Genomic DNA, 13,359 nt, shown 5'->3' on the forward strand with positions numbered 1-13,359 from the left:
AAAAAAAAAAAAAGTGCAAGAAAAATCGAAGGAATAATCTCTGAAAGTAAAAGGTGCTTTCCCCCTACCAGGTTCCAATACAAATACACTATTTTCTTAAAATCTGAAGAAATCTCACCGGATTGGTTTAATAGGTCTGTCTGGTCCATCCATCTCGTAAGAGAAAACATTATCCCATTTGAATTTCAGTTCCCAGTCAAAGGCTCCCCTTACAACGGGAGAGGCCCGATACTCCAGGGTGGTCTCATCAATGACATCTATCAGAGGGCACACCACCATTTTGTGGTCCTTGGCAATGGAGTATAGCAAGGGCTCCAGCCAGCCTTTGTTCACCTCACAGTGGCTGTCCAGGAACACCAGGACATCCCCTGGGGAGGCAAGAACAGGGTTCTGTTAGACCACAAGGATGAAACACAAGGCCACACAAACCAAAGTTCAGTGCAGTTAGTGTTGGTTGATTATTTACTATACGTAATATGTATTTGGGCTGGGCATGGTATAATCCCAGCACTCTGGGAAGCCAAGGCGGGTGAATTGCCTAAGCTCACGGGTTCCAGAACAGCCTGAGTCAGAGCAAGACCTTGTTTCTAAAAATAGCCCGGCCTTGTGATGGGTACCTGTAGTCCCAGCTACTTGGGAGGCTGAGGCAAGAGAATTGCTTGAGCCCAGGAGTTTGAGGTTGCTGTGAGCTGCGATGTCACAGCACTCTACCCAGGGCGACAGCGTCAGGCTCTGTCTCAAAAAAAAGAGAAAAAGAAAAAGTTGCTCTGCCCCTGTTGGCTCTGTAGTTAGAGAAAGGATTACACTATTTATTGTTTTTACTGTTAACCTATCAGGCATTCATTTGGATTCTATCTGAAGTCCTTATTGGTGATTCTAGATTCAGTCAACTTCTCTCTAGGGTCTGTGATGAGTAAGGAACGAGGCCAAGCCTGACACGAGACTTTTCCTATACTCCCTCCAAAGGATATTTGTGGAATTATTCAAAAGGACGCCATTGCTCACCGACTTCCAAGTTGAGATCTCTGCTCTCCATCTTTCCCTGCACAGGAGCTTGCTGTCTGCTTGCCTGGAGTAACCCATTAGCGCACCTTCTCTAGGGACTGTGGTTTGCAAGTTCTGTTGACTTGTTTTGGAAAGTAACAAGGACTGTGGACTTGACTCTCACTCACCATTTCCTGTCTTTCTCTTATGTCACTTTATTTTCTGCTTTTCTTTAGTCAGTGTCTACATTTTTACATTAAACATAACTCACTGTATTTATTTTAAATAACATTAAAATACTCGTGATTAATCCCTAAAACCAACCTTTTTTTTTTTTTTAGACAGAGCCTCAAGCTATCCCCCTGGGTAGAGTGCGGTGGCATCACAGCTCACAGCAACCTCCAACTCCTGGGCTCAAGCAAGTCTCCTGCCTCCGCCTCCCAAGTAGCTGGGACCACAGGCGCCCAGCACAACGCCCAGCTACTTTTTGGTTGCAGCCATCATTGTTGTTTGGCAGGCGTGGGCTGGATTCGAACCGGCCACCTTAGGTGTACATGGCTGGTGCCTTAGCCACTTGAGCCACAGGCGCCGAGCCAAAGCAACCATTTTTAACATCTTAAGAATATTTTCATTTTTATTGATCTATGTATTATTTTATTGCTTTACTTTTCCAATATTTTTGAATTGATGTTTAAGAATGTGGTATGCAAAATCTATTTCAGGGAATTTACAGAGAATCTATGCTTAAGTAAATGATCAATTTTTGTGAAATACGTAAGGATTTATATTTAGTTCTCACTACCCATTCGTTAAACCTATCCATTAGGATTTTGTTAAAAAAAAAAATCTGAAGTAACAATACTATTCAAGTCCCTAATTTTCAGCCAGGCATATGCTATTCAGAAGGCTGAGGTAGGAAGATCACTTGAGACCAGGAGTTTGAGACAGCCTAGGCAACATAGTGAGACTCTCATGTCTATAAAAATTGTTTAAGAACTAGCTGGGAATGATGGTCACACACCTGTAGTCCCAGCTACTTGGAAGACGGAGGCAGGAGGATGGCTTGAACATAGGACTTGGAGGCTACAGTGAGCTATGATCTCACCATTGCACTCCAGCCTAGGCAACAGAGCAAGACCCTGTATTTAAACGAACAAACAACACCCTCAAAATCTCTACTGTAGCATTGCAGGTTGTGTTCCACTGGGCAAAAGATATGTTTAAGTTCTAACCCCCAGTACCTGAAAAGGTGATTTAATTTGGAAACAGAGTCTGTGCAGGTATAATTGAATCTTACTGTGGTAGAGTGGACCCTTAATCCAAGACGACTGGTGTCCTAAGAAGAGGGGAAGAGACACAGACAGACACACAGAAAGAACTTCATGTGACAAAAGAGGAGAAGACTAGAGAGCAGCAGCCGCAAGCCACGGGGTGACAGCCACCGCCAGAAGGTGGAAGAAGAGGGGAAGGAGCCTCCCCTACAGGTTAAGAGGGAGCATGACTGGGCCTGCACCTTGATTTTGGCCTCCAGAACTGCGAGAAACTATATTTCGGTTGTTTAAGCCACTTGATTTGTGATACCTTGTTATAGCAGTCCTGGGAAACTAATATAGGTAAACATAATAAGTAAATTTCAGAATTATTCTCATGAAGTCAGGAACAGGAAAGGGAAGCCTAGGAGCTCTGCTTTTAATCAACATTTGAGGAGGAAGGAGCAAAACTGTCTATTTTCAGTTGAAAATGCAAGACGGTCTACCAACTAACCATTCCCCGTTAGGAGAGCTTACTGTGGCTTCCAGGGACAAGGTCAGATGCACAAAGCGTCTTCCTTCCTATATACCAGTGGTAGTTAGAAAATGGAAGGGCAAACTCCCAATCACAATTTGAAAAAGAACAACAACAACAAAATCAAGATTGGCACCTGGGGCTCAAGTGGCTAAGGCGCCAGCCACATACACCTAAGGTGGTGGGTTCGAATCCAGCCCGGGCCCGTCAAACAACAATGACGGCTGCAACCAAAAAATAGCCGGGTGTTGCAGCAGGTGCCTGTGGTCCCAGCTACTTGGAAGGCTGAGGCAGGAGGCTCACTGAGCCCAGGAATTGGAGGTTGCTGTGAGCTGTGATGCCACAGCACTCTAACCAGGGGAATAGCTTGAGGCTCTGTCTCAAAAAAAAAAAAAGAAACAAAATCAAGATAAATGGGGATCAATTTTTGCACATAGTATCTATGGAAAAAAGACAAAACATTATCAAAAGAATATAGAAGTAGATCTGAATAAACGTCCATGGATGGGAACACTTATTGAAAAGATACAAATTTCCCCCTACTTTCTTGTGTTTTATTTTTCATAATGTTTAAATTTTATCATAAGTACGTAATAGTTATACATACTTACGGGATTTGTGTTATATTATTACACAAACATACAACGTCTAATGAACATGTCAGGTTTAATGGGCATAAAAATACAGTTAGATAGAAGGAATGAGATCTAGTATTTGGAACACAGTAAGGTGATTACAGTGAACAATAATTGATTATGGCTCGGTGCCTGTAGCACAGTAGTTACGGTGCTGGCCACATACACCCAGGCTGGTGTGTTCACCCAGTCCATGCCAGCTAAACAACAATGACAACTGCAACAACAACAACAAAATAGCCGGGCATTGTAGCAGGCACCTGTAATCCCAGCTACTCGGGAGGCTTAGGCAAGAGAATCGCTTCAGCCCAAGAGTTTGAGGTTGCTGTGAGCTGTGATGCTATAGCACTCTAACTGGGGGTGACATAGTGAGACTCTGTCTCAAAAAAAAAAAGACAATATTTTATTATATGTTTCAAAATAACTAAAAGAGTGGAATTGGAGTGTTCCTATCACAAAGAAATGATAAATGCTTAAAGTGACAGACATCTCCCGCATTTTAATCTATAATCTCAATGCAATTCCAATGAAAATCTCAACAAATACTTCATAGAATTTGATAAACTGATCCTAGCTAACACAATTTTGTAGACTGAAGTGGAAATATTTGTCCTACAGGCATTATGATCAAGAGAATAAGAAGATAGGAAAACTTCATATCAAGAAGATATAAAAACTTCTTATCAAGCTATTACTAATCAAGAGAATGTATGATTAGCCTAGAAATAAAAAAATACCATAATAGAGCAGAAGACGGAAGGCAAAATAGACCCAGGAATATACAGACATTTGACAAATGGTGGAGTAGCATTGGACTAGCCAGGGAGCGGTGTGGGGACCACTGGCTATTCACAAAGAAACAATTACATTAGATTCTTACTTTACACCATTCCCAGAACAATCAGTTCCACGTGGGTTAACAGTAAATATAAAAAACAAATTTTTTTTAATTGTAGAAAAAGCTAAAAATGAATATCATCCTGACCTCAGAGTAAGGATTTCTTCAACAAGACACAGAATGCAAGACCAACAGGAATAAATCTTTGTACATACCACCTATGGAGAAAACAACAGACCATTATCAAAAGAATACGATGGTAGATCTGAATGAAATGTCCGTGGATGGGAACAGACATTGATGAATGTGATCATTTTATTACTTAAGTGATTTTTTTTTTTTTTTTTGATACCAGATCTTAACTCTGTCACCCAGGCTAGGCTGCAGTGGTGTAGTCATAGCTCACAGCAACCTCAAACTCCTGGGCTCAAGTGATCCTTCTGCCTTAGCTTCCTGAGTAGCTGGGACCACAGGCACCCGCCACCACACCTGGCTAATTTTTCTACTTTTTGTAGAGATGGGGTCTCATCTTGCTCTGGCTGGTCTTAACCTCCTGGCCCCAAATAATCCTCCCACTTTGGCCTCCCAAAGCGCTAGGAGTATAGGCGTGAGCTACTGTGCCTGGCCTATTATTTAAGTTTTAAGCCATTTGGTTTATGATGCTTTGTTATGGCAAACTAATACAAGTAAACATAATTAAATGAAACTTCAGAATTCTTCTGATGAAAGGCAGGAATAGGGACAGCGTACATCAAAAATGTCTCCAGGAACAAATACAACAGAGGTTTGCCTCTCCTCATTTGGAAGTCAAAATCGGTGTTCCTGACTGCGGACAATTCTCCTCCATGTGGCCCTCTGGGGACACAGGTTGCTGTAGGCTCTTTGACACACAGCCTCCAAAGTCACTGTAGTGACCACCTAGTCAGCTGGAACAGGAACTAAGTTGTGGAGGGACAAGCTAGCTTCCTCACGTCCCACGGCTAAAACTTAGTCACAGGGTCATTCCCATTGAAGGGAGCTAGAAAGTTTAGTCTGCGTCCAACTAGAGAAAATGGAATTTCCAGTGAACTGAAAGACTTAAAAGTTTCTGCTCGACATAAGACACCATAAACAAAGAAGGAAATATAAGCCAGAGACGAGGGAAGGGTATTCTCAGGGTACCTAAGAAGATTCATGGTACTCATATAAAGGCGCTACTTATCAACAATAAAACGACAAACTCAATAGAAAAGTTGGCAAAGGATAGCCACCCATTCACAGAAAAATGGTCTGTAAACAATCTATAAAAATAAGGAAATATACTTCATAATGCTTAGTAGTGCTGACAAAAATCTTTACAGAGAACTTTGAACTGTGGCACTGGTTAGAGAGACTGGTGATACCCAGCTCTGGTGGCAGAGAAAGGGCCCTCTGTTAATTGGTGCAAACTTTTCCAGACAATTTGGTACTATCCATCACAATTTAAAGAAAGAATTCCTTTTTACCCAGCAATTCCACGCTTAGTAATTTATCCCATAAGCACAATCGCACATTTGCACAAAGATAAATACCTAAGAATTGTCAGGGCCATATTTTTTGGTAATAATGATAAAACTTACTAATTTAGAAGGGGCTAAACAAATTATGAAGATCAATAGTAAAATCCATATGGAATACCATCCAATGAAGCCATTACAAACGAAGGTAATTGAAAAGTTCCAAAACATTAAAAACAAATTAAAAGAGTAAGTCTCAGGACAATATAGATAGTGTGACTCCACGTGTTTTAAAATCCTTAAAACTGTGTGCATAAACATTTATATAAATGCATTAAAACAAAGGCCTGAAATAATACACACCATATGGTGTTAGTGGTTTGTCTCGAGTTTTGGACAATGAACATTATCTTTGTAGTTAAATGAGAGAGTGTCTCCCCTGATTGGGCCAACTTGAAATAAGAGAATTAAATTTTGCTTTTTTTTTTTTTTGCTTTTCACTCAATAAGGAGGTGATCCCTGCTAAGGAGCTGGTACATTTCATTAGGTGGCTACGAGGCCTGATGAAGTGCCCTTACAAAAGGATTCCTCTCCCTTGCTTCTAGCTTAACGTTCTGCACACACCTCTCTGATGGCAGGACTTGATTAGGCAGCACGGACCCTCAGTGAGCGGCTCCGTTGACAGTGATGGCTCAGAGCCCTCCCGGGGGCTGGCTGTGGCAGTCATGTTCAAGGCCATGTCTCCAGGGGAGGATGGTACTCACATCCAAAGACTGCTGTGTGCCTGGTCCCCTTACCTGGATCTGGGACCTCTCTGAACGGCTGTCGCTGGCAGCCCTGAGAGTGTACCGTTCAGAGCTCCCTCCAAGAAAATCTGCTGTAAGGAGCACGTTTGACAATTTCCTGCTGCCAAAGTCGGGGATCTACAGTAGTTGATGCCAGGACACACACTCTGCGAGGTGCTCCCCCCAATGACTAAGCACAGTGCTTGTGTTCAGGGACAGTAAAAGTGGAACTCCTCACTGGGCAGTCTTTGCACCTGTCTCCCCACTACGGGGCCGAGCCTTTCTGAAAAGCACACCCTGGCGGAAGCTCCTCTAGGTAAACCAGCTTACTGGCTGGTTCCCTCCACAGGCGTCCGGCCGCAGCTTCTGCCCACACTGCTTCCTCTCTCTTTTATCCTTCATGGACCTCCCCTGCACTAAGCTTTCTCTGGTCACTTCCTCGTGGGGTTCTGGCCTCAGAGTTGCCAGCAGCTCTCCCTCACACCTTCATTCCTGTGTAGTCCCCACCCCCTACCCCACATAGCACTCCACCTCTGAGCTGGTGCCATCTGGGAACTCAGGCCGTGATGGGGGCTGACGATGTGGTCCCTGCAAAAGAAATTCTTTTATTCAAAATAACAAACTGACATTGGGAAGTGGAATACTTCCAGTAGAAAAAGAAGATTAAAGGCTCATATGGCCGGATGTATTAACACTCTTCTGATGAAGCTGGAGGAGACACAGAGGGTCTCCCTGGGTGGCTTGTGCCTGGGTTTATTCCTGCACAGAAAGGAGGATCTCAGTAGCACATGACTAGCCCATGTCCCCAGGAATGTGCCTACCTGACGCCCGAGCTGCTCCAATCATCCTTCCTCGAATCAGCCCTTCTCTCTTTTGGTTTCTTATTAATTTAATCTTTCCTCGAAAAACTTCCAAGACATAGTCAAGTTTTTCTTTCAAATCATCTGGAAAAATATCCAATATTTGACAATGTATAAGTTGCAACTATGGAGATTAAAAACAAATATCATCATGATTGATGATATGGAAATCATGCCATTCCACACAGTTCTAACTTCATTTTGAGACAGAGTCTAGCTCTGTTGCCCAGGCTGAAGTGCAGTGGCATAATCATAGCTCAGTGCAATCTTGAACTCTTGGACTCAAGGGAGCCTTCTGCCTCAGCTTCCTGAGTAGCAGGGACTATAGACACCCATCACCATGCCTGGCAAATTTTTCTATTTTTTGTAGAGATGGGAACCTCACTCTTGCTCAGGATGGTCTTGAACTTCTGGCCTTAAGCAATCCTCCCACCTCAGCCTCCCAGAGAGCTGTCATTACAGGTGTGAACCATCCCACCCAGCCAGAAGTTCTAACTTTAAAAGGAAATTTTATCCTATGTAAGGGGGAGGGAGAAATCAACTGTAAATATTTTTCAGAAATCAAAATCAACTGTAAATATTTTTCTGCACTTCTCGTGAAATAATTCTATTTTCATAAATCACTATTAAAGTTTTAATAGGAGAAGCACAAGTTACAGAGCTTTGGTGCAACTTGACTTTGCCACTAACTGTGCTAATCACACTGTAAACAACCACGCTTCTCATGTTGTAGGAACTCTTAGGCAAGTTAACAAATGGCTGAAGCCTTTGTTTCCTCAGCTCTGAGAAGGGCTGGGTACTGTGTTCCTGGCAGCACTCCAGTGGAAGGAAGAAATACATCACTCAGCACAGAGCCTGGTCTCTAACAGTCACTTAGTGTCTTCAGGTTAATGTGATGATGACAAAGGAGCCTGGCACCAGGTGATCTGGAGGGACCTTGATGAAGTCAAAATTCTTCCATCTCAGGAACTGATCAGGAGGCTGGGATCAATATGAGTAGGTTCACAGTAATTTTGGCAGAAGGAAGGGTCTCCTTGTTTCCGGAAAGAGACAACGACATGGCTGCACAGCTGCACTTGCAGGGTGGGGCAAGTGTCTGCAAGCACCTCACTGGCATCCAGGCCGTGGGAGTCAGCCCTTGAGGGAGATAAAGGCAGTAATTGCTGCCATGAAGTGGAGGGCTTGTGTTTTTCAGAAGGTGGTCATGCTGTTGGCTTGCAGTTAAGAGAGGCTAGCACTGGGGAAAAATTGGATAGCAGCAGGTCACTTGGTGGGAACAGGTCCCTGGGCCTCTGGCCCTGCTCCTCCCAGCTGAGGAAGTCTATCAGCAATGCCTTCTGGTGTCAGCTGGGAAAGACAGACCTCAGTTCAACAAGCCGCCCTGCAACCTCTGATGAAGGCATTGTGAATTAAAGGAATGTGTCCATCCTGAACTCCATCAGAACATAGAATGCCCTTCTTCCTGTGTTTGAGGCTCTGCATGAGTCAAAGGCTAAGAGAGGAGAAACAGAGGTGTCTGGGCTGATAGCATGCCTACACCTTGGCCATCCACACCTTCCCTTTAATGTCTTAGAAAGTATGCACGATGCATAGAATGTATGAGCAGATCATCAGAGGTTATCAACTGGATATTCGTATCCCCCAAATTCATATGTTGAAATATGATCCTCAATATGATAGTATTTGGAGGTGGGCCCGTGGGGGGGGGTGTCGTGGGTCATGGGAATGGAGCCCTCATGAATGAGATCAGTGCTCTTAAGAGGCCAGAGAGCTAGCTTGCCCTTGTCCCTTGATATGAGGACACAGCAGTAATGATGGCTATCAACCAGGAAGAGGGCTCTCACCAAGAACTTGCCCTGCTGGGCATCCTGATCTTGGACTTCCAACTTCTAGCACTGTGAGAAACCAATGTTTATTGTTTAAAGCACCCAGTTAATGGTATTTTGTTATTGCAGCCACGCTAACTCATAGTGTGGTTCTAAAAGGCAAGGGGAAGTGTCCCTTGGTCATTTTTGGAACTGTATCCTCATGGCAGGATCCTTGCACTTCTAGGGGAATCATGCCTGGCAGGTCCAACTTGTCCCTTGCTTGTGGCTTTCTTGGCGACTTCTTGCTTTGTAAGTTGCCAAACATGTTGCTCAGTGCTCCTGAACAGATGAGGTAGCAAGGGTGGCGTGGGCGTCAGGGGCCAGGCCATCTCTACACTCTTCCCACACAAGAGACTAGAAATAAGCAGTCTGGTTCCCTCAGGCTGGGACTGAGCTGGCATAACATCCTCGTCACACTCAGGAGGTGCCCGAGCCTCCTCCCCGCAGGGGGAGCCTCTTGGGGTGTCTTCTTTTTTTCTCCTGCCTGATCCTCTTCCTACTGTTTCTCCTCATCTTATACCTTCCCAGCTTGTAGTGGGTCAGATTCACAGTGGATTGGATGCACTTTCAGGCTGAAACCTATCTGACATCATTGCCTGGGCACTCCTGGCTTACCAATGGTTGGTACTCAGTCATAAAATAGAGAACTAATTTCAAATTCTAAGTGCAGTTATGCAGATTGGGTGCTAGTATCATAATGCCTTAAGACTGCTAAACATGGAGGACCTTAAGACCAGTAAGCACTCAGTTGCAATTGGTATGATTAAAACCCCCTCATGGGAAGTTCCTAGATGATCATTTCCCTGCATGAAGCCCTTAATAGCTCCTTGTATACTCAGGAAAAATTCAGACAATGCCCTTCATGAGCATCCCCTGTTATGCCTCTGGTTTTAGGCCCACCCCGCCAACTCTATACTCACACGTGAACTACATAAAACACAAAACTCGCTGTTTGCTCTTGCCTCAGGGCCTTTACAGTGCTGTTTCCTAAATCTAAATCACCTCTTTCTGCTCTACCTAGAGAGCTCCAACTCCTTCTTCAGATCTCAGTCAAGACGTCACTTCTTCCTGAAGGGGTCTCTAAAGGTGAGGTTGCTGCCCTGTGTTTACCTCACGGAAGGGCTACATCTCCCCTGTCCCCACCCAGGACCCCAAGCACCACAAGCACAGGGACTGGACTCAACATATCCACCAGTGCACTAGGAGCCCCGGGTACAGTGCCTGCCTCAGTACCCACCAAGGATATTCTTTGTAGAAAATAAATACTCAAGTGCCATCAGAGAGAGCACCACCTTCAAAGTAGAAAAGATAATCAGTGATCTGTCTTACCAAATTCACTCATGTCATCTACCAAAATAATTTCTTCAAGTAAACTGTTTGGAGTGAGATTCACAACACTGAACATTGTCCGAAACAAGGCATTGAATTCTTCATTATGGAAGCAGATGATGACACTGGCAGTGGGTAGGTGGGTTGAGTAGTGGTTTTGAAGACACCTGCAGGCATGAATGACAGGGAGAAAGTGACCCATCTTAAAGCCTGGGCTGTTTGGAGTCTCAGTCAAACACCTGTCCTTAGTTCATCTTTTTTCCCCTCTTTATTCCTTCAACTGATGATTGTGATAACAACATGACAGGACATCTAAAAATACAAAAATTAAGACACAAAGATTTCTTTCACATGTTGTGATACCGGAATCGTTTCCCGCTCCTCACCACCAGTAACAGTTGCTCTTTTCCTGAGACTTTCTTTGGTAATCTTAGTTATATTTTAAACATAGTATAAACACAAATTCTATTTATATTTTAGTGCCTGTTATAAAAATGAATTATTAGAGTCATACACATGGAAAAGTTCACATTAACTTTATTGTACTACCTTTGAAGAAAATCTATTATATTTACGGTGTCTGTTACAATACCAAAACACAGTGGGTGTGGTAGAATTGGATTTCTTCCAGGTCCTTTTTTTTCTCTTTTTCTTTCTTGTTTTTCTTTTCTTTTTTTTTTGAGACAGTTACACTCTGTCACAGGCTAGAGTACAATGGCATCATCATAGCTCACTAAGACATTAAACTTCTGGGTTTAAGCAGTCCTCCGGCCTTGGCCTGGGATTACAGGTGTGAGCCATCATGCTTCCCTGCACCCTCCCCTCACCCGCCTCTTCCAAGGACTTGACAAAAAAAAGAAAAAATTTCTTTTTGTGCACATGAGGGAAGAAATAGAGGCTGAATTCTAGTAACATTAGTTATTAACTATTAATTATAGTTTAAATTGCTATATTATTTGATTGTATTTGAAAATATTTTAGTTGTGAATTTCAGAAACCTTTGTGAGCTAACTTAAAAAAAAAAAGGGGAGATAAATTGTAAGATGACTTAAACGTCTCACAGGACTAGTTACAGAAATGCAGCTGGGCTGGGCACAGATTAGAGAGGCCAGAAATAAATCCATGAATTTATGGTCAATTGGTTTTAATTTTTTTTCAGAGACAGAGTTTCACTTTATTGCCCTGGGTAGAGTGCTGTGGTGTCACAGCTCACAGCAACCTCCAACTTCTGGGTTTTAGGCGATTCTCTTGCCTCTTGCCTCAGCCTCCCAAGTAGCTGGGACTACAGGCACCCGCCACAAAACCCGGCTATTTTTTTGTTGCAGTTTGGCCAGGGCTGGGTTTGAACCAGCCACCCTCGGTATATGGGGCTGGCACCCTACTCACTGAGCCACAGGTGCTGACCCAGTCAATTGATTTTTGATGTCAAGGACATACTGTGGGGGAAATGCCAGTCTCTTCAATAAACGGTATGCTGAAAACTGGATATCCACATGCATCAGAATAAAATTAGACCCTTATCTCACACCATATACAAAAACCAGCTCAAAGTGGATTAAAAACTAAAAAATAACACTTAAAACTATTAGAAGAACACAGAGGGGGAACAACTCCATAACACTGATCTGGGCAAATTCAGATTTGAGCCCAAAAGCACAGGCAACAAAAGCAAAAATGGATAAGTGAGATTATATCAAATTAAAAAGCTTTTATACAGCAAAGGAAATAATCAACAGAGTGAAGAGACAATCTACAGAATGGGAGAAAATATTTGCAAACCACACCTCTGATAAAAGATTAATACCCAAAATATATAAGGAACTCAACAATTCAATAAGAAAACAACCTGATTGAACAGTCAGCAAAGGACCTGAGCAGACATCTCTCAAAAGAAGACACGGAAATGGCCAATAAGTGTGTCAAAAGATGGCCAACATCACTAATCATCAGGACATGCCAATTAAAACAAAGAGCTATCACCTCACACCTGTTAGGATGGTTAGTATCAAGATAACAAGCATTGTCTAGTATTGTGGAGAAAGGGGAATCCTTGCACAGTTGTTAGAAAGATAACTTAAAACAGCCATTTTGAAAAACAGTCTGACCCAGAGTCCCACTTTTGGCATCCACCCAGAGGATATGGACTCATGCGGGAGAGACACCTGCACGCCCCTGCTCACTGCAGCGTTTTCACAATAGCTAAGACGTGGAATCAGTCTAAGTATCCACCAATGGCTGACTGGATAAAGAAAATGTAGTATTTGTCCACAATGAAATACTATTCAGCCTTAAAAAGGAAGGAAATCTTGTCATTTGCAACAACATGGGTGAAACTAACATTATATTAAATGAAATAAGCCAGGCACAGAGAGTTGAATGTCACATGATCTTGCTCACATGCAGAACCTAAAATAATACATTATACACTTGAAAATTATAAAGGGAGTAGATTTGAAGTATTCTTACCACAAAAACATTAAGTATGTGAGGACTTACATGTGTTCATTAGCTCAATTTAGCCGTTCCACAACATATACATATGTTAAAACATCATGTTGTATATCATAAATATACACAATTTTAATTTCTGATTAAAAATACAAACTAAGGCTCAGTGTCTGTGGCTCAAGTGGCTAAGGCACCAGCCACATACACCTAAGGTGGAAGGTTCGGATCCAGCCTGGGCCCGCCAAACAACAATGATGGCTGCAACCAAAAAATAGCCAGTCATTGTGGCAGGCGCCTGTGGTCCTAGCTACTTGGGAGGCTGAGGCAGGAGACTTGCTTGAGCCCAGGAGTT

The 13,359-nt window shown here is 43.0% G+C and overlaps 1 protein-coding gene across 1 annotated transcript in view; it reads right to left on the minus strand.

The window, feature by feature from the left end:
- The window catches only part of GALNTL5 (polypeptide N-acetylgalactosaminyltransferase like 5), a 45,825-nt gene that overhangs the window by 17,486 nt on the left and 14,980 nt on the right, over nucleotides 1-13,359 (minus strand). Inside the window, exons 4-6 of the mRNA XM_023514460.1 lie at nucleotides 10,560-10,726; nucleotides 7,324-7,446; nucleotides 119-368 (exon numbers count right to left, since the gene is read on the minus strand). Coding sequence (XP_023370228.1) covers nucleotides 119-368; nucleotides 7,324-7,446; nucleotides 10,560-10,726 — 540 coding nt within the window. The remainder of the gene's footprint in view (nucleotides 1-118; nucleotides 369-7,323; nucleotides 7,447-10,559; nucleotides 10,727-13,359) is intronic.

Source organism: Otolemur garnettii, unplaced genomic scaffold (genome assembly GCF_000181295.1).
Source record: "Otolemur garnettii isolate 467f Iridium unplaced genomic scaffold, OtoGar3 scaffold00053, whole genome shotgun sequence".
In the NCBI taxonomy this organism is placed as follows: domain Eukaryota; kingdom Metazoa; phylum Chordata; class Mammalia; order Primates; family Galagidae; genus Otolemur; species Otolemur garnettii.